At 36.3% G+C, this 18031-nt stretch overlaps 1 protein-coding gene across 1 annotated transcript; it reads left to right on the top strand.

The window, feature by feature from the left end:
• Positions 1-3975: 3975 nt before the first annotated feature.
• LOC100368379 (inactive C-alpha-formylglycine-generating enzyme 2-like) lies at positions 3976-11602 on the top strand. The gene is made up of 9 exons (XM_002736994.3): positions 3976-4113; positions 6523-6685; positions 6943-7057; positions 7220-7264; positions 7603-7753; positions 9057-9112; positions 9629-9713; positions 10554-10716; positions 11087-11602. Exons 1-9 carry the CDS (start codon positions 3990-3992, stop codon positions 11205-11207), a joined length of 1023 nt encoding a protein of 340 aa, XP_002737040.1. The 5' UTR covers positions 3976-3989; the 3' UTR covers positions 11208-11602.
• Positions 11603-18031: the final 6429 nt, after the last annotated feature.

Here is an 18031-nt window from a genome sequence, read left to right as displayed (position 1 = left end):
AATGTACAGAGAATAAAGTTATCGTAATCCGTCATATCGTGAGCAGCTATTTCGGTCCACCTGGACGTTCCAGTATCCTAGTTACCTCGGGCATGCGCATTCGCATTTTTCTGAGTTGGAATGCTTATGCGAGAGCGAGATTGAAACGGGATCTTTGTATCATGTCACCGTAGTTGCAAACCCCAAGTAATGTACCTCTGTTTTTTGCTATTAGTGTAACCTTGATGTTTAAAAAAATATATTCAACAGTTCCACACCGGGGAATTTTTTTTTCTTTATTGGAACATTTAAACATAACACTGAATTGTATATGTGAGTGTTTAATGAGCTTGTTTTGTACGCCATTCAGTATCAGTGATTTGACAATATCCAAATGTATATAATACTGTCATTCAAATAAAAATGCCGCCTTGCTGTCAATATACAACATGTCGTTCACATAGACTTATCACATAAAACAATAATTTATCAGGTTATAAACTCCATATGCAGTATTTACATATTGATTGGTTGTACAGCTAGAATATATATCACGTGACCCGGCACATGACCTTATATTCATTGGTCAAGTAATAACCATTCGTATCAACTTTATTTATACTAAGAAATACGAATATATTTTAAAATTAATATAATATATTTAAACATAATGAATTCACATCAGTCACATTGTTATAGTTAGGCACCTACACACAAATTTGAGACGTCACAAAATACATGACCTTCAATCGTGGTCGTTTCCTCGGTATATATACGAATTAGTATATACAAATCACAATAAAGATACTTGAGGCATTACACATAAAGTGGAACAAATCAAGTGACAATATAATGATAATAACAAGAATAAATCCTGGTTAACAGTTGAACAGAACGACAATATAGTCAGTGGGGTCACGCCAAGGGTCACGTACTTCGTTGCAAAATGGCCGTGTGGTTGAAACTGGGTCATGGCGTGACGGGTGAGGAAGACATCAATAAACACTCACAAAATCACAATGAAATGGAGAAGTGGTCGCATATTACGGCGTAGCAAACATGGAAAATAAAAAAAACGCCTAATACAAACACCAAGGGTTTGAATCCTTCTAGATAATAAACATTCACCCGAACCAAAGCATTTGTTTTGGCTTTCCTATTCAACTAACAATTTACCAACTTGTAATGGTGGAAATTAATCAAATGCGAGTTGTTTACAGCAAAATAAGTCTCAAATATTTGTTGAGACAATTATTCTCTCAATTTAACAACTTGAAAAGGTTGAAATTAATTAAACGACAGGTATTCAAACACAAATACATCACCAAATATTTGACGAGACATTTATTATTTTAATTCTTAGAATCGTGCCATGATATCATGTCTCTTGGTATCGTGAAATGATATCATGTCTGTTGGATTCGTGCAATGATATCTCGTCTCTTGGTATCTGAAATGATATCATGTCTCTTGGTATCGTGAAATAACATCATGTATGTTGGAATCGTGCAATGATATCATGTGTCTTGGTATCGTGAAATGATATCATGTCTGTTGGAATCGTGCCATGATATCATGTCTCTTGGTATCGTGAAATGATATCATGTCTGTTGGATTCGTGCAATGATATCATGTCTCTTGGTATCTGAAATGATATCATGTCTCTTGGTATCGTGAAATGATATCATGTCTGTTGGAATCGTGCAATGATATCATGTCTCTTGGTATCGTGCAATGATATCATGTCTGTTGGTATCGTGCAATGATATCATGTCTGTTGGTATCGTGCAATTATATCATGTCTCTTGGTATCGTGAAATGATATCATGTCTCTTGGTATCGTGCAATGATATCATGTATTTTGGTATCGTGAAATGATATCATGTCTCTTGGTATCGTGAAATGATTTCATGTCTCTCGATATCGTGAAATGATATCATGTCTCTCAGTAACGTGTAATAATATCAGGTCTGTTTGCATTCATTACTACATAGCAAACGTATGGAAGCGAGGGCCGACGTATTTCACATGGGGCTCGTGTTTGTGTGTGTAATTATTTTAACTGAGAGTAAAAGAGGTAAAAACACATTAACAGGTGAGCATTTTCGAGTTACCTTTGGCTATATCATTGCGTGACGAGGTTCGGTTTATATGCCGGTTTTTAAGGCGATAACAAATCGCGGATCCCGTAAAATTCAACCACTGCGCGAGTTGAAAGTTCATTTCCGTCACGGTTATGTTTAAACAAACATTGAGTTCCCCGGGTTAGTTATCAGTTGATCAACCACGCTACAAATCTATACAACAGTACGTGACTTCGGAACTTGTAGTTTGCTTTGTTGTTAAAGGTCGTGTTTTTGTTATAGTATGTAGATACCAGGGTTTAGTCGTTTTATGGCGACCATAAATATTAATCAACGATCGTACGATACAGTTGTAAACTAATAGATTTTGCTAAACATGTACACTGGTGTTATTGGTGTACCAACTACCATAGAACTATGTACTTGAATGAATTTTATAAAGTTACAAAATATATCTATATTAATAGATTTTCCAAAGATTAATACTTATAATGTCATAGCGTGGAATTAGTGTACGAAACACAACGGCTCAGAAGAGTATTTCGAGAGCATAACCAGAAACAACTTCCCGATGTCCCTTGGTGTTAGCATGGACGATAGAAGGACCTATTACCTTACACGGTGTTAGCAGTGGGGATTATGGCAGGCATGTAAAATAGAAGGATGCATTCTACCTTCCATGTGACCAGTAACACCATGGCTTGTCACGTATTACTGCGGAAAATCACCAGATGTCACACGGTCGCTGATTGGCTACTCGCGCTGTCAATTATTTGGCTGATCCATACCATTAGAATACTAGTAACTGGCAGTGTCTCACGTCATCATTCTGTAAAATACACAAACATATATAAATTGCTGGCACTTGCACACATAATTAACAAGAGACAGATGTAACATTTATGTTTTATTATATACTAGTAATGAATATAATCAAATAAAGCTTAGAATGGTAGTATAGTTGCGTTCGCACACAGCATCTTAGAACGGGGTAAGAGGTCAGAAACGTTATCCCGTCGGTGCCAAGAAAACGTGCGTGAACGCTTACTGCGGACTGAGAAGCGCTAAGTACGGATCGGGTCATTTCACACCCAATGAATATTATAAGAACTTTGTAAAAACGACATTTTAATTTACGTTAAATCGAAATTCAATTTGGTCCTCAACATCAAGCAATAATATTTAATATTTACGAATGCTCTTACCACGTGTTAGCTCATTGTGCCGAAAACCGTGTGTGAACGCGGCTCTGGCACGCACGCAATATGTTACTCTCCGTACCACTTCATTTTATCGATTTTTTTTTGTGGCAGATTATGCGAGAATTTTGCTAGAATTTTTCTTTAATTCCGCAGGACATACTGTACCACAGTCACCGGTTATATTATCTCTACAAATTTCTCCGTTTTTTCAATCACATTACGCAATAATTGTTTGTATATGTCCGTAAATTCAATAACATTTAACACAATATGGTTTTGTGCATGTACGTCTTATTATCGCGGATTCTTACGGAAGATTTCATTGGTATGAAACATAAAGATAATAGTTATGAAAAGTTCTTCGACTGAGAGTGTGATGTCGGCTCGAGGCGAGTGTGTCCAGTTTCTGTAACCGGCATAGGGATTAACACCTTGTTCGACACATGTTCAACCCGCATGAACGAGGCTATTAATAATATTAAAACAATTGTGTTTCATCCATATTAACTTATTTAAATAACCCCATTCACCCGATACTTTGTTCGGCCTTCGTGTCAGCTCGTAGACGTCTACCCGCATACATATATTATTATAGTATTTCCTCGTGTCGAGTGCTTGTGTAAAAATATCAGCGAATCACAAGCTGCCGTCTGTAGCCACTAAGATAATTGCCACAATTTTATAGCGCTCTGTATCCAATAAGTATTTAAAACATCGTCTGGGCATGCGTGTGTTATTACTACAGAGCAAAAGTATGGCAGCGTGGACAGACGTGTTTCGTGTGGCACTCGTGTTTGTGTTTGTAATTATTTCAACTGAGTGTAAAACCGGTAAAGACACATTAACAGGTGAGCATTTCTTAGTTATCTTTGGCTATATCATTGAGTGCTGAGGTTCGTTTTTGATATCGGTTTCTAAGAGGCTAATCGGTCGTTGATCCTGTCGAATCGATTACAGAGAGCGAGTTGAAAGTTCGAGTCCATGATATAAACAATCATTGAGTTCCCAGGGATAGTTATCAGTTGATCAACCACGCTACAAATCTACGCAACAGTACGTGACTTCGGAATTTGTAGTTTGCTTAAAACTTGTAGATACCAGGGTTTAGTCGTTCTATGGCGACCATAAAGGACTGGCGTTCGCATAGCGACAAATCAGAAGTGTATACAGCAAAATTACTCTATTTCGCACCAAAAAAACCCTCACAAAACTGTCAATCGACGTACAGTTGACCGGATACGAATTTAAATTTAAGATTTTTCCAAATTCACGTTTTTTATAAATTTTCCCAATTTTCATCCTGTAGCTCCTATACACAAAAACTCCGTGGTGAATTACATTGCCGGGTATATCAATAATAACACTGGTAATATTGGCATAAATTGGATATTAATGTCAATACTCTAGCTCATTATCTATAACTAACATATATTTGCAGAATGCCACGTTCTGGCATATCGGATAATAACAGCAATTTTATAGCATTCGTTGGCTAAATCTTATATAATTGTTTACTTTCTTCACCCTGTAGTACCTAGGTCACCACGGGGTGCATCATTTATGCTGGTACTAGTCCTATAAATTGGGTACTCCCGCCGCAACAAAGACATTCCTTTATTCGTCATAAATATTTATATATTTCACAGTTCAAACAAAAACGAAAGGTTTCTATTGGCCGATAAAATAGAGTTGGAACGTTTTCAGATGACGTCGTCGCGCGATGTGCTCGTTGATTGGCTGGCTTGATTCAACTTCCATTGGAATTTATAAATATTTATAAAGATGAAGGAAATACCTTTGTTGCGCCAAGAGTATTACTTGCCATACTCGTTATTAATATATTAATACTATAAAAAATTAATAATATCAACTACATGCTACATATTTTTTGACCAAAGGGTCACAGTTTCAGTTATGTATGGTGAGTCTTTTCAATTCAATCATAATATTGAAAAATGCAGACCTGACAGCGTTTTTTTTTTAAAGAAAAGGTTTTAATTTTGAATAAGGCAACACCACGGTGCCAAATATTGTACTTTGTCTATTCATAGTGCCATTTTATGTCACAGTGTTTGCTAAACTCTGATTAATGAGATGATAAAATTTAAGAGAAGTGCTTCTTTTTTGTTCATAATTCCCGATGATACCCGATAATACCCGATGATAATCGATAATACCCATTACGGTATTAGATGTCTGGCCTATGATAAGAGTTAGCCATTAAGAAGTTACGTAATAAATACTATGATAAAAGAGTTTTATCAACATATACAATTTAAATCTCATAATATGTCCCAAAACAAGTATATAGGTTTTCATAACAAGTGAACGTTTCAAATTTAATGCGGAAAAGAAGTTATGTGACTTTGGAATAAAATGGTCGACACGTAGTTACTGACATCGTGTGTGCACTTTGCCATACGTGAACGATCTTTTCGACGTGCACGTTGCGCTTATTTATATATTATGTGCATTCCAGTTGTGTCTATTTTTGGTTCCCCTGTGCAGAGTAAAAAACGGGAGGTAATGTCGTATATATGGTGAGTCTGTCCGTCCGATCGTCTGTATGGGGCACATTTACAATGACATCGTTACCGAATTATATATGACAGTAAGAACGGTCTAGGTGGGCCGGGGCGCGCGCCATGTGTTTTCCTCTAAATCCGCCAATTTGCGTTAGCCTAGCCCTGGCAAGTTTATTGTTTTATTGTCATTGATAATTTCTTTTACAGGCTGTAAGACATTTAAAAATCGGTCGTAACGCAGCGTGTGTTCGCATTTAATGTAAATAAACAATGTATTTTACACGCGCTGTGTACGTCGCTATGAGTCCCACATCGAACAGGACGCGGCGCGATGACCGCCAGCTGTGTTATTAGTTTATTAGTAACAATTCAGTATCTGTTGGTGTTTCGTTTTATTAATTGCATAAATTGACTTTCGAGTGATTGATTTCGTATTGCGAACTGTTTTAGTTACTGGTATTCAATTTCTTCGTTTTAATTGAAGTAAAGAGTAACCATGTTGTTAACAGTGTTTCCTCTAAGCCTTATTTTCGCTCAATTTTCTCAGATTCAATTGTAGTTTCTCAGTGAAATTTTGTCTTTTGAGAAACTTTCCATGCATTTTGTATGCAGAAAAAACATTTCAAGGGCAAATGGGCAAATTTTCACAGTATTTTCAAGATATTCAGAAACATTTGTCTCAATCGAAAGTAACGGTATTAGAATTATATGTTTTATATTTTTATTTTACAGATGCTGATCTCAAGAAATTTGAGGAGATGGTAGAATTGAAAGGTGGAAAATTTATAATGGGAACCGACGAACCAAATGCACGAGATGGTGAAGGCCCCTCCAGAAAAGTTACCGTAAAACCATTCAAAATAATGAGATATCCAGTAACGAATGCTGCGTTTAGGTAAAAATAGACGACTTGCTCTCCTGACAGTCCAAACATTAAATTCGGAAAATTAATTTTAATAAAAATAAATTACTTTACATTTGAAAATTTAAATTGATGATCGGAATTGATTATTTTTTTTTTACAAAATTTTTTTTTTATATAAATGATTGTTTTTATATAAATTGATGAAAACAATTATTTGCATGGGTACAATAATGTAGCCTATATTTTTAATATAATAATTGTTTCACTTCCTCTCTTTTGTTCTGCAGAAAATTTGTTAAAGCGAAAAAATTCAAGACGGAGGCAGAACGTTTTCAATGGAGTTTTGTTTTTGATGCTTTTGTGAGCGAGGAAGTAAAAGCAAACATAACAGACAGAATACCAGTAAGTTTATTTTATAATTTTGTGAAATCTTGACAAAAATAATGATGTTGCAAATCTGCAGAGATGTCGATCCATTCTAGAATAAGAACAACTAATAAAAACATGTTTAGCATATATTCTCTCAGAATAATTTATTAAAAATATGATGTATTTGTATTATAGAACACTCCATGGTGGGTTCCGGTACCAAGAGCTTATTGGAGACAGGTGAGTCCATACGTTCCCCCTATTCAAGTATCAATGCTAGTGTTTTGTTACAAATATCTGTACGCAAGGACATTTATTAGACTAACGGCTGTCAGGACTTGCCGTTCAGTTATTTACCAACAACCTGTAAATCATATGTGTCAGGTTAATAGAATTACTAATTACTGAGAAGACAACAAACTTTTTAAAAAATCATGCCTACTGTAATGAATTTATTTTTAGGATAATGAAATTAAAACTTTTAAATAAACAAAAGTCTTAATTAAGAACAGTTTTAATTTAACAATTGGAAAATTTGATAACTTTTTACGCTAATCTTTTTTATTTATATTTTCTAGCCTGAAGGTCAGGGTAGTACGATCACAAAAAGACTAAATTGGCCGGCACTTCACATTAGTGCGAATGACGCCAAGCAATACTGCGAATGGAATGGATGGAGGCTGCCAACAGAACCTGAATGGGAGTACGCAGCCAGAGGAGGGCTTGAATGTGAGTTGTTTAAATATTCAGAATAAGCTAAAAACATAAGTAGATAATATGTCATCGCGTGAGATCACAGAAGTGGGCGTGGTTTCAAAATATTTCTGTAGCTCGATGTTTTCGTAACTCGATGTCCGTAACTCGAACAATTCAGCATCTCTCGATAACTGAATGTGTAAACTATATATAACATACGGTAGGCTGACCTTTGCTTTTAAAATATTGACATTTACACCGCAAGGTGTTGTGTATGTGTACAACCACCACACGGCAATAGCGTCTTTTGTGGAACACCATGAGGTGTTCTATAAATAAACACTGAGTGATGTATCTCATCTATCTTATCCATCCATTTCAATTCAGTGACTGAGTTTTTATATTCACATGGCTCTCTTTGAAATTTAGTGTGACGATGAAATTAGAGTGAAATAAACGATGTATATTAATTAGATAAATTAGCTATAATTTTGTAATATATATCAATTTTAAAATATTCACAATCAGTGCATTTCATTTTCCTTGTTCTGTAACAATGTACCATATGTTTAAATGTACGTATGTCAAAATCGAGTTGCGTTTTTTTAAATTACAATAACACAATTTCAGTAAAAAAAAAAAAAATGCCAGATAATTAAGCTTCAAATAAAAGTCAATACGACTTTTGTGAAACGTTTTCTTAAATCATTGAATCGTGTTGTTACAGAGCTAATACCACTTAGATGTACGTGCCGTATTGTTATAAGCGTTCATTTATTATTGGAACACCTGTTGATATTAAAATTAGTAAACCTTAAAGCTTTGTCAATAGACCTAATTAACATATGAATACAACTTTAAAATTTAAATATTCATATGCAAAAACATAAGCGATTTCATGACGATTACTTTATTTTTTTTCATTTTTGAAAAACTAAAAGCCAGATTGTCAGTAGGTACCTAGAATTGATTGCTATCAGATTGATTTGATTCATTTCTCGATCAGATTCATTTCCTGTCGATAACATTATTTTTTTTTAATATTCTTGTTAATTCGATAATGGATATTATGCATCCAACACCAGACAGCAATATCAACCGACAGGCTGTCTGCAGTAATTTTGCTCCCCGTTTCTTAGTTAAATTATATTCCGCCGGGTCGTCCAAAGATAGTGGTATATTTAACTGTGTATATACGCGATCAATCACAAAAGTATACTCCTTTTTCAGAAATATCTGTGTTCGCTGAGAGTAAACGTAAATACGTCCAGTAACCCAAATAAAAGTTTCAGTGCAATCTTCTGCAGTTCAATATTTTTTTTTTTTTTACTTTTAGCGAAAAGATATCCATGGGGTGCAAGTTTTGACAATAAGAGACTGAATACATGGCAGGTATGTTGTTCTGCTGCCCTCTAGTGGCTGAATTTTGAAATAAATAAATTCTTTCGTCATTGACTATATGGTTCTTCTGTAATTTAGTGATTCCAGATACTATAGTAATGACAGTAATTTCTTTAACGTCATGAGTTTTCTTGGTACAATAATGTAGGGGCAGAGGGACGAAGGTTCACGGTGGTGTGGCAGTGCTTCCCAAACTATTAACGTATGGATAATTAGTATAGTTAATACCACAGCAAAAAGCGAAATAAATGCGCACCTTATTTCGGCCATTGCTGACAGTGAACGGCATCATTTTCAGATTTGAATCTTGGAAAATTATATGCGTTTCATAGATTGAATTCATTGTGGGGAGGGGTATCTCACCCATGTTATTGGACATTTGCACCTAGTATCAGCAGATGATGTGAAGTGAATATCATACTTGCGTCAAGTCTGATTGTCTCTCCGTTGTAACACTCATTTATTTTGAATATTCGAAGATGAGAATAGATTATTTCTTACTTGCAGGGTAAATTTCCTGAAGAAAACACTAAGGAAGATGGTTACCACGGATCATCCCCAGTAGATGCATTTGAACCACAAAATGATTACGGTGAGTTGACTTTTATCTTGTAATGTCTAAAAAAATATAGTCAGCGTGCGGCCCGATATTTTTTTTTCTACTTTCGTCATTGCACATAAAATGTTCAAAAATGCCCTTTTTAGGCATAAAGGATGAATAAACATGTACTGAAATTCTATTTATTTTGTTTATATAAAAAATACTTAGTCTGGGAGCTTGAGATAGCCTTGCTCACACGCCACTAATATCTTGAGTGGCTTGAGTACTCCCCATACAGTCAGTGGGTGTCCGTGACGGTGATTGGCTGATAAATATAACCCGATGCTAATTTGAATATGCTAATGTCGTAACAATGGATAACACAGGGATGGCAGTTGTACACCCCCACCTTCTATGTCAACCGACTGATAGTTTCCATAATAAAGAAAGTTCGATCGTCATCGTATTGCGGCTTCATGCTCAATCTTAGCAGATATTCCAGACTCAAGCCGAGTGAAGAATGAGTAATCAGTGGAACTCCATTCGGGTTTCCAGGTTAAAAAAGACTGCTATAAACATATTTACAATGGTGTAGACATTTTTTTTCGCCAATACAATAAAAGAAATCTTTTTAAAAAATATTTGAAAAAATGTTTGGTGTGGATTAGATGGAGCAAAAAATTTCAATTATTTGTTCATAGTTGGTCATAGTCGGTATTTGTGTTGCACAGTCGACTGTCGAGCTGAACATATTTTACACCATGACAGCAAAGAGTGATTTCCCGTTCAAACATATTGCCTCTACCGGAAGTACGAGTGCCCGTCATTTCGGGCCGAAATTCTGAATATTAACTAAAATATTAATGTAATAATGTATTTATTGATTTGTAGGCATGTATGACATGGTCGGCAACATTTGGGAATGGACAAGTACAAAATTCAAATCACAGAACCAGGGTCAAGCTGTGGAGATCCCAATGTTAGTATTGAGGGGAGGCTCGTACATCGACACAAAAGATGGTGAATTTAACCACATAGTTAGGGTGACCACAAGGTATGCGCTGTATATTTTGTTTTAATTACTTGGCTGGGGTGACATATCTTCCACAGGCTCATGTTATGCTCTTCCTTTGCCACAAAGTTTCACAGAATAACCTTTTCACAACCAGTTTCCTGTTTTCATCACAAATTCACAACATATTCCTGTTTATAGTCTGCCCTTTCCTTCAGAAGATTGGGACAAAAAAGTTCAAAGTTTGAATAAAACCTGAAAATTTACTCAAATTATTTTTATTGGCTCCAAAATTAGGGTTTATTTTCAGAAATATTGAAGAATGAGTCCCATATCGAATAGGACGCGGCACGACGACTGCCGCCTTTTAAACAGAAAAAAATTTCTCAAATTTATGTGTCTATTTTTTCAGGATGGGTAACACAGCTGACGCAAGTTCGGACAACTTAGGATTTCGATGTGCCTCTGACGTAGAACGTGTAGGAAAAGCAGCAGACGCCGTGAATGCCAAGAAAGAAAATGTTGAGCTTTGAAAAATCTTTTGTTAATACTAGTAGTAGTTCAGACTTTTGTATTTTTAAATGGCACTAGAGGGCGCTGCTTAATTCGTTAGACCAATGATCATAGTTTATTCAATCAAGGATTTATAAGATAGGGCTCTTGTGTGATGTGCGATAAAGATCCCGATTTAAAGTCTCGCAATTTGCGAGATGATCACAAAATAGTGCAATACAAATGAGTGAGTCTGCGTAAAAACTGGTGAGTATTCGTTTCAGGCTGTTTTGCTAGTGTCCCTTCAAGTTGTTTTTTTTTGTTTTTTTTCCAATATGATCATAAGCAGTTCACATAGGTCGTATATCCACTGCTTTATGCGGCACATGCATGGAACTCACACGGATCGTCATCTCGACACCACCATGCTTTATCAATTTGGTATCCAAGTTACATGCCCTATTCTTATAAATCCTTGATCCAAAAATGTTTGCATGTGAATGTGTCATTCACCCTTGCACTTTGACCTTTTCAGCCTTCACCTGATGAAATATATAACTGTACTTTGAATGTTATTTGCATAAATTATTGTTGTATAAAATGTTCAAACTGATATTTGTTGAAGCTTGAAGATAATTAAAACAGAATGCTGAAAATTTAATAATGTTTGCTAAAGATAGCCCATGTGGTTATAAGTCACATGTCATCACGTATTCTTGTATTCTTGGACTGCAAAAGACGACCGGCTGTCGCTGCTCAGTGTTAAATTTTTTTTTAGCATTCTTAGCACGTAAATAGCCCCCTCTCGTGTTGAAGAACTTTTAGGATGTAATTGCATGACTCGAAATGTAGGCCATTCACAATTTCACGTGATGTTGGGAATATGAATACAATGTACTACATAAATATAAATTGTTAATAAAATTATTGATATATCACTACAGATCTCATATTATACAATTAGAATTTGTATGCACGAATTCAATTTCTTCTATTAAAGGGCGGTAGTCATCGCGCCACGCATGCGCGAGATATAAGGGTTTCATATAAACAAAGATGGCGACTTTGACTGTATGTTGCGCTGATCAACAAGTACAAACTGAGAAATAACTAAGCTTTAATTAGGTATTTGTTTAGGTGATTGGAAGGTATCTAAGGAGTCATCGGCAGTGAAAGTCACGCCCAGGTCAAACCTCATACTTGTGATTTCCATTAGAAGGGCGCATTGGATTATGGGAAAATCAATGTTTATCAACACAAATGTCGTACATGCGTGACGCGACGACTACAGGGATTTTAGCGAAAATCAGTTTTGAAATTACAGACTGACACGCATTGACACATTGATTATTTTTTCGAAAAATTATGAGAAACTTGTCTTACATTCTCTGCGTAATATAATCCTGCTTTTAAAGTTGTTTCATTGTCGCCTATGAGAAGTTCAATATTAGTACGAAATTTGTAATTCTTATCACTCTTAATGCTAGCCGTTTTATTGCATTGCATTATGAGTATGGGATTTATAATTATACGGAACGACAACGTTTGTCATTCTGACGTATCTTGAAACTAATACAATTCCATATATCTATACAGCGACCCACCGCACGCGTTTCCAGCGACGCGATGTACGTGCTGAAAGTTGTGAGAAATTGTTGCTGGCACGATCTGTTGTTTTAAAAGGTCAGCAACTGATGTAAATCTGTGTTGTAAAGACAATGATAATGTAATACTCCGGTTCCTGCGACATATTTCTCAATGACTTCCATATGCGTTGGTTACTAGCATCTGACCCGATCATGTTAATGGGGGATCGTCTAACAATATTACGTGCTGGTTAGGATGAACGTAGATCTTGATGTGAACACGTTAGTTTTGTAACTATCGCTATATTGAAAAATATAAACTGGGAACAGGCACATGATTGGCGCACTCGAGTTCAAATCCTCGAACGATCAATCCTTATCCTGAGTTGGCGCCTCGTTATGCATCAAACACTTTATGGTAATTATGGAGTTAATACTTGAACTATACGAGGACAAAATTTCAACTATGAAAATAGTCCTTTTTTTAAACAACAGGGGGACATATTTAAAACACACACACACACATAAAACGGAGAGGGTAACGTAGTCATGGAACGTGTGTTTGTGTTTGTGAGTGCTGTATATAAGTCCCCCCTGAATATATGACGACATCTCTCCCGAATTGCGATACCCCCTCCCTTCCAGGTGACTACATATCATAAGGTTTAATGAACATACTACCAACATTTTTATGACAAAAATTAAATGTATACATTATTGGCAGAACCGTTCACATACACGGGCAAACCTAAAAATAAAAACCGGTTATCACCGAGTCTCATGATGACGTTTGAAAAATCAGTTGAAGGTGATTGGGCAATAAATCTCCAGGCGCGGTTAAAGCGCGGTTGCCGTCGCGCAGCGCGTGTTCGAATTCCATGTAAATAAGCAATGTATTTTACACGCGTTGTATACGTCGCTATGAGTCACACATTGAACAGGACGCGACGACTACCGCCCTTTAACGTCACTTAAGTCAGGCAATGCACTCGTATCGCACATCCTTCATATGTTAACTGATCTCGGGCCTACAAGCCTCGAGTTGTTAAATATCCGAACGATTGCACTCCTGTGCATTATAAGTATCCAGTGCGTATCCTACACTTAATGACCGATATAACTCACTATACAACGCCCCATATCTCGGCTGTCGCACGCGTTTCCAGCTACACGATGTACGTGCTGACAGTTATGAGAAATCCTTGCTGGCACGATCTGTTGTTTTAAAAGGTCAGCCACTGATGTAAATCAGCGTTGTATATCGCCACGAGACAATGGTGATATAATGTATATACACCGTGACGTTTCTCAATAACTTCCATATGCGTTGGATACGTGACCCGCTCATGTTAATGGATCCCATACCTAAGTGTCTTTGACTATCTACGATATTACAATAAACAGTATAAACTAAGGTTGGATAAGTGGTGAGGGAAATTTGGTGAGCAAAATTGTGCACACCAAATCACGTAAAAAATCCTTATCGTCAACGATGAGAAAAATCCCCTTTGAAACTTTGAGGGTTGAATATTTGATATCGAAGGGGAACCTTTTTACGTACATTTATTCCCGAAAATCTTTGTTCACACTTTCTTTTTTGATATAGCTTTATATATATTTCCATACCAAGTTTCAAAGAACTCACTGACTTAAGAATATCAATATTAAATACTAACTGACTCTGCTGCCTATCCCCTTTAGTTTAAAGTGTGGGCCCTTACCTGTTTCAAAGGGGAAATTCTGCTCACTGTTCAACTGATTTGGTGAGCACAATTTTGCTGACTATTTGCCTACCCTCCTATAAACTCGGCATAAATCCATGATTGGCAGACTCGAGTTCAAAACTTTACTTTAATAGTTCAACCCTCAAAGGGTCGTCCGTATCCTGAGTGAGTGTGTGGTAACGTGTGGTAATGCCATTATGCTAATTGTAGATTCATCATGACACATTTAATAACTACTTGCACTGGCGGACTCGTCTAGAAATTCGGTAAGCGGGCGATCCTATTGACGTGGCCGAAGTAGACCTCCGGTGGGCGGGGCTTGTCAATTGATTTGTCATTGTTGTGCAGGCTGAAGGAGGGGCGCCTCCTTCTAAATCTGCGCGTGACTTGTATTCACTAAAGGAGTTGGTCACTTTGTTTAATGTTGTTTAATACAGTTTTCAATTTCTGTAAATTTACAATTTTTGAATAAATGGCTTATTTTTAGGTTGTGTCATTTGTCAGAAAAGAATAATACATTGTATTATAAATAAAAATCAGGTTACTCAAAAAACAATAGTTAGTAAATCCCTTAAACAAAATGGTAAACTATATAATGTTCTGTACTTGCTTTACTCTTATGTAATTTGAAACATAACATTATAATGACTCGTTTCAGAATAAGCAGTCATGTATTAGAAATAGAGATGGATAGACTTACCCAAACCAAAACATCCTTAGAAGACAGAATCTGTGAGCAATGCTCCCAGATTGAAAATTGAAATAAAGAAAATTTCTTCTTGGAATGTCTTAGATACCAAATAGAAAAACAATATTTATTTAATAAAATCAATATTTCAGAAGAATTAAAAAGTGATGTCCAGATACTTAAATATATTATTAGTTCAAGGGCGGACATAATAATAAGACAATTTAGTGAACACTTATACAAAAATAACAATAACTGACATATGTGAAAAAAAGAGTTACACTTTATGCCAATTAGGGAGACATACGGACTATATAAGGACAAAGTAAATACAGCTACGCGTTTATCAGCGTCCAACGAGAATAGGTGTTTGGAAATCTATTAAACTTGACAAGATCTGAGCAGTGTAATCAATTAATCACCAGACTCATGAATCGTCGTACCAGACTCATGATCGTTAGACCCAAGTTCAAATCCTACCTTAGGCTAAACATCAAAATGGCCGACCCCTACCCTGGGTGAGTGTGCCACTCAATGGGAAGGCCAATTCCACTGGCCGAGATTTATTCACTAACGAATGCGACTTTGGGGGAACCTTGGTTAAGGTCCGCAGGTGCTTGTGTTCGACTGAGCCAGGATAGCGCATTAAATTGTCATTTGATAGGGAGATGGCCACACAGCCCTGTCATGTAGTCCCAACATGAATATAACTTCTGTGACAAAAATGCACTATGTGTCAGCACTAGCACATACAAAAAAAGTCTGGAGAGACAACAGTGACATTCAATATCCTGAACTGTCGCCTGGCACACAAAAAATATTAAAATAATAAATAAATAATTGTAAGACAATGAAGGAAATCTTTGCGTGACATTTCTTTCAGAATTTATTACAAACGTATTTTAATTGGGCTCGTTTTTGTCCTTACTTTCATTCGGGGAAAACTAGTATGATGCCGCTATTGAGGGTCAAGTACATTTGTTTTATTTAACGAGTCCAGATTCATTTCCATTGTCTATGTAAAAACTGAACATTAAATGGTTTCATAAATAAAAGGTAACGTTATAAATCGTTATTTAAAATGTCTCAGAAACGTGTGACCGGCGATCCGTTAGGTAGCAGCGCCCTCACTTAACTTACGCTGATAATGCTTGCCATATGCTGAAAGCTCGAAAAGTCGCGTTTGTAAAGACCGTGATATCCCCCACTCCACCAACAACTAAATAATTATCCAGTTTAAAGGAATCATTCAGACTCGTCGAAAAGCCTATAAAGACTATACATACACATTACGGGATTGCTGGTAACAATAAAAACACTGTAAACTCCGCACTAACGGACTATTTCTTTTTTTACACTTTCATTCATTGACGTTTTTAAATTCGGGACTCCAAGAATTCAGCGAATCAGTATTCTCTGTAAGTCATTCCGTACGGTACTAGTATGTAGGCAAATCACATGTAGAAAGTTTACACTATGGCGAGGGTAAATGTTATTCACTGCTTGTCTTTTCTATATGAACATATACCAAATGTAAGTACACAACATCATGATAATGGCGAGGTTAAATCTGTCAAATGTCTCCATCGGAACATCGGCTTGAATTACGAGAAGCGTCTTTGACTGACGAGCAAGAACAAACAAACGAGCATCGTTAGGGGTGTAATAGGTATGTCCACCGACATCACAATAAATAAATGTGTGGGACAACTTCAAGGTTGTGTTCTATCGCCAGTATACTTATGTTCTTATGTCTCTCATATTGATTTCAGTTGGTATGCTAACTACATCTGCTTGTCTGACTTTACATTGTTTTACACAAAAATTGAAGTAGTTATTTGAGGCCGCCTCGATTGAATCTGTCATCTTGTGTACAAATTGGCCCGCGATGTTTATACGTATGTGACTAATGACTGCCCACTCACGGTTAAGTGGGGGTACATTGCTATGTCCCGTTAATCATATTTAAATGGCATTGGTCGCCGCTCGGCGTCGTGGTCAACAGAGTGGTCCCATGCATCCTATCCAACAAGAGTAAAACGTATTGTTTACACGAAGTTCTAACGTGTGCTGGACGACATCGTTCACTCGCACAGTTTCGTATCCGTTCAAAAACAGAAAACAAAATACCTTGACGTGGTTAACTATATATTAAATGCGAAAAAAATTAAAATATCTCACATTAGTTTTATTTTGATGATTAAAAGAAATTCAATGATCATACGTACTTTTCAATCAATTAACCCCCGATGTTCTTACGGGAAAAAATAACGTAAATTTCATGCTACGTGACTCGATAACGTGCGATTAGTAACCCAGGTCTGTGTCACCGGGGTAACACATTTTGTTAGATGCAAAAGTAGATAATGACATTAATTCTATTGCATCAATGTCTTACGAAAGTGTTTACTACCTGTTAATCTCGATAATTTTCTATCGAATCTAAATAAATTATATTACTAGTATTCAATTACCATTCAATCGTAGTTCATTCGTGGATTTTTTTCTTGTGTTTTATGACGTAAAACACGCCTGTGAAAACGTATGTGGTCTTGCTTTTTTATTAACATAACAGTCACATTCAGTGTACTGACCAATATGCACTATACTTGGTAGCAATACGTATTTTGTTGTGCAAATTTATTCACGTTTTTCCCTAATTTTCACATTATGGAGTCGTCGTCCAGAATTTTATTTTTAGTTCAAGTTAAGCCAACAGTTTTGAGATGGGTAACCCCTAAATTGAAAGAGCTGGCATGAATTAATTTTTCATCAATTCCATCACCCGAATTGAACTCGAATGAGATATTGCGGCTGAGTGGCTACTCAATCATAACGCCAAACAGTCCAAACCAGTCAGAGAGCGT

The sequence above is a fragment of the Saccoglossus kowalevskii genome, chromosome 15 (assembly GCF_978046115.1).
Source record: "Saccoglossus kowalevskii chromosome 15, keSacKowa6.1, whole genome shotgun sequence".
Taxonomy (NCBI): Eukaryota; Metazoa; Hemichordata; class Enteropneusta; family Harrimaniidae; genus Saccoglossus; species Saccoglossus kowalevskii.
Note: the sequence above shows the minus strand (reverse complement) of the source record. Positions and strands in the feature narration are given on the sequence as shown.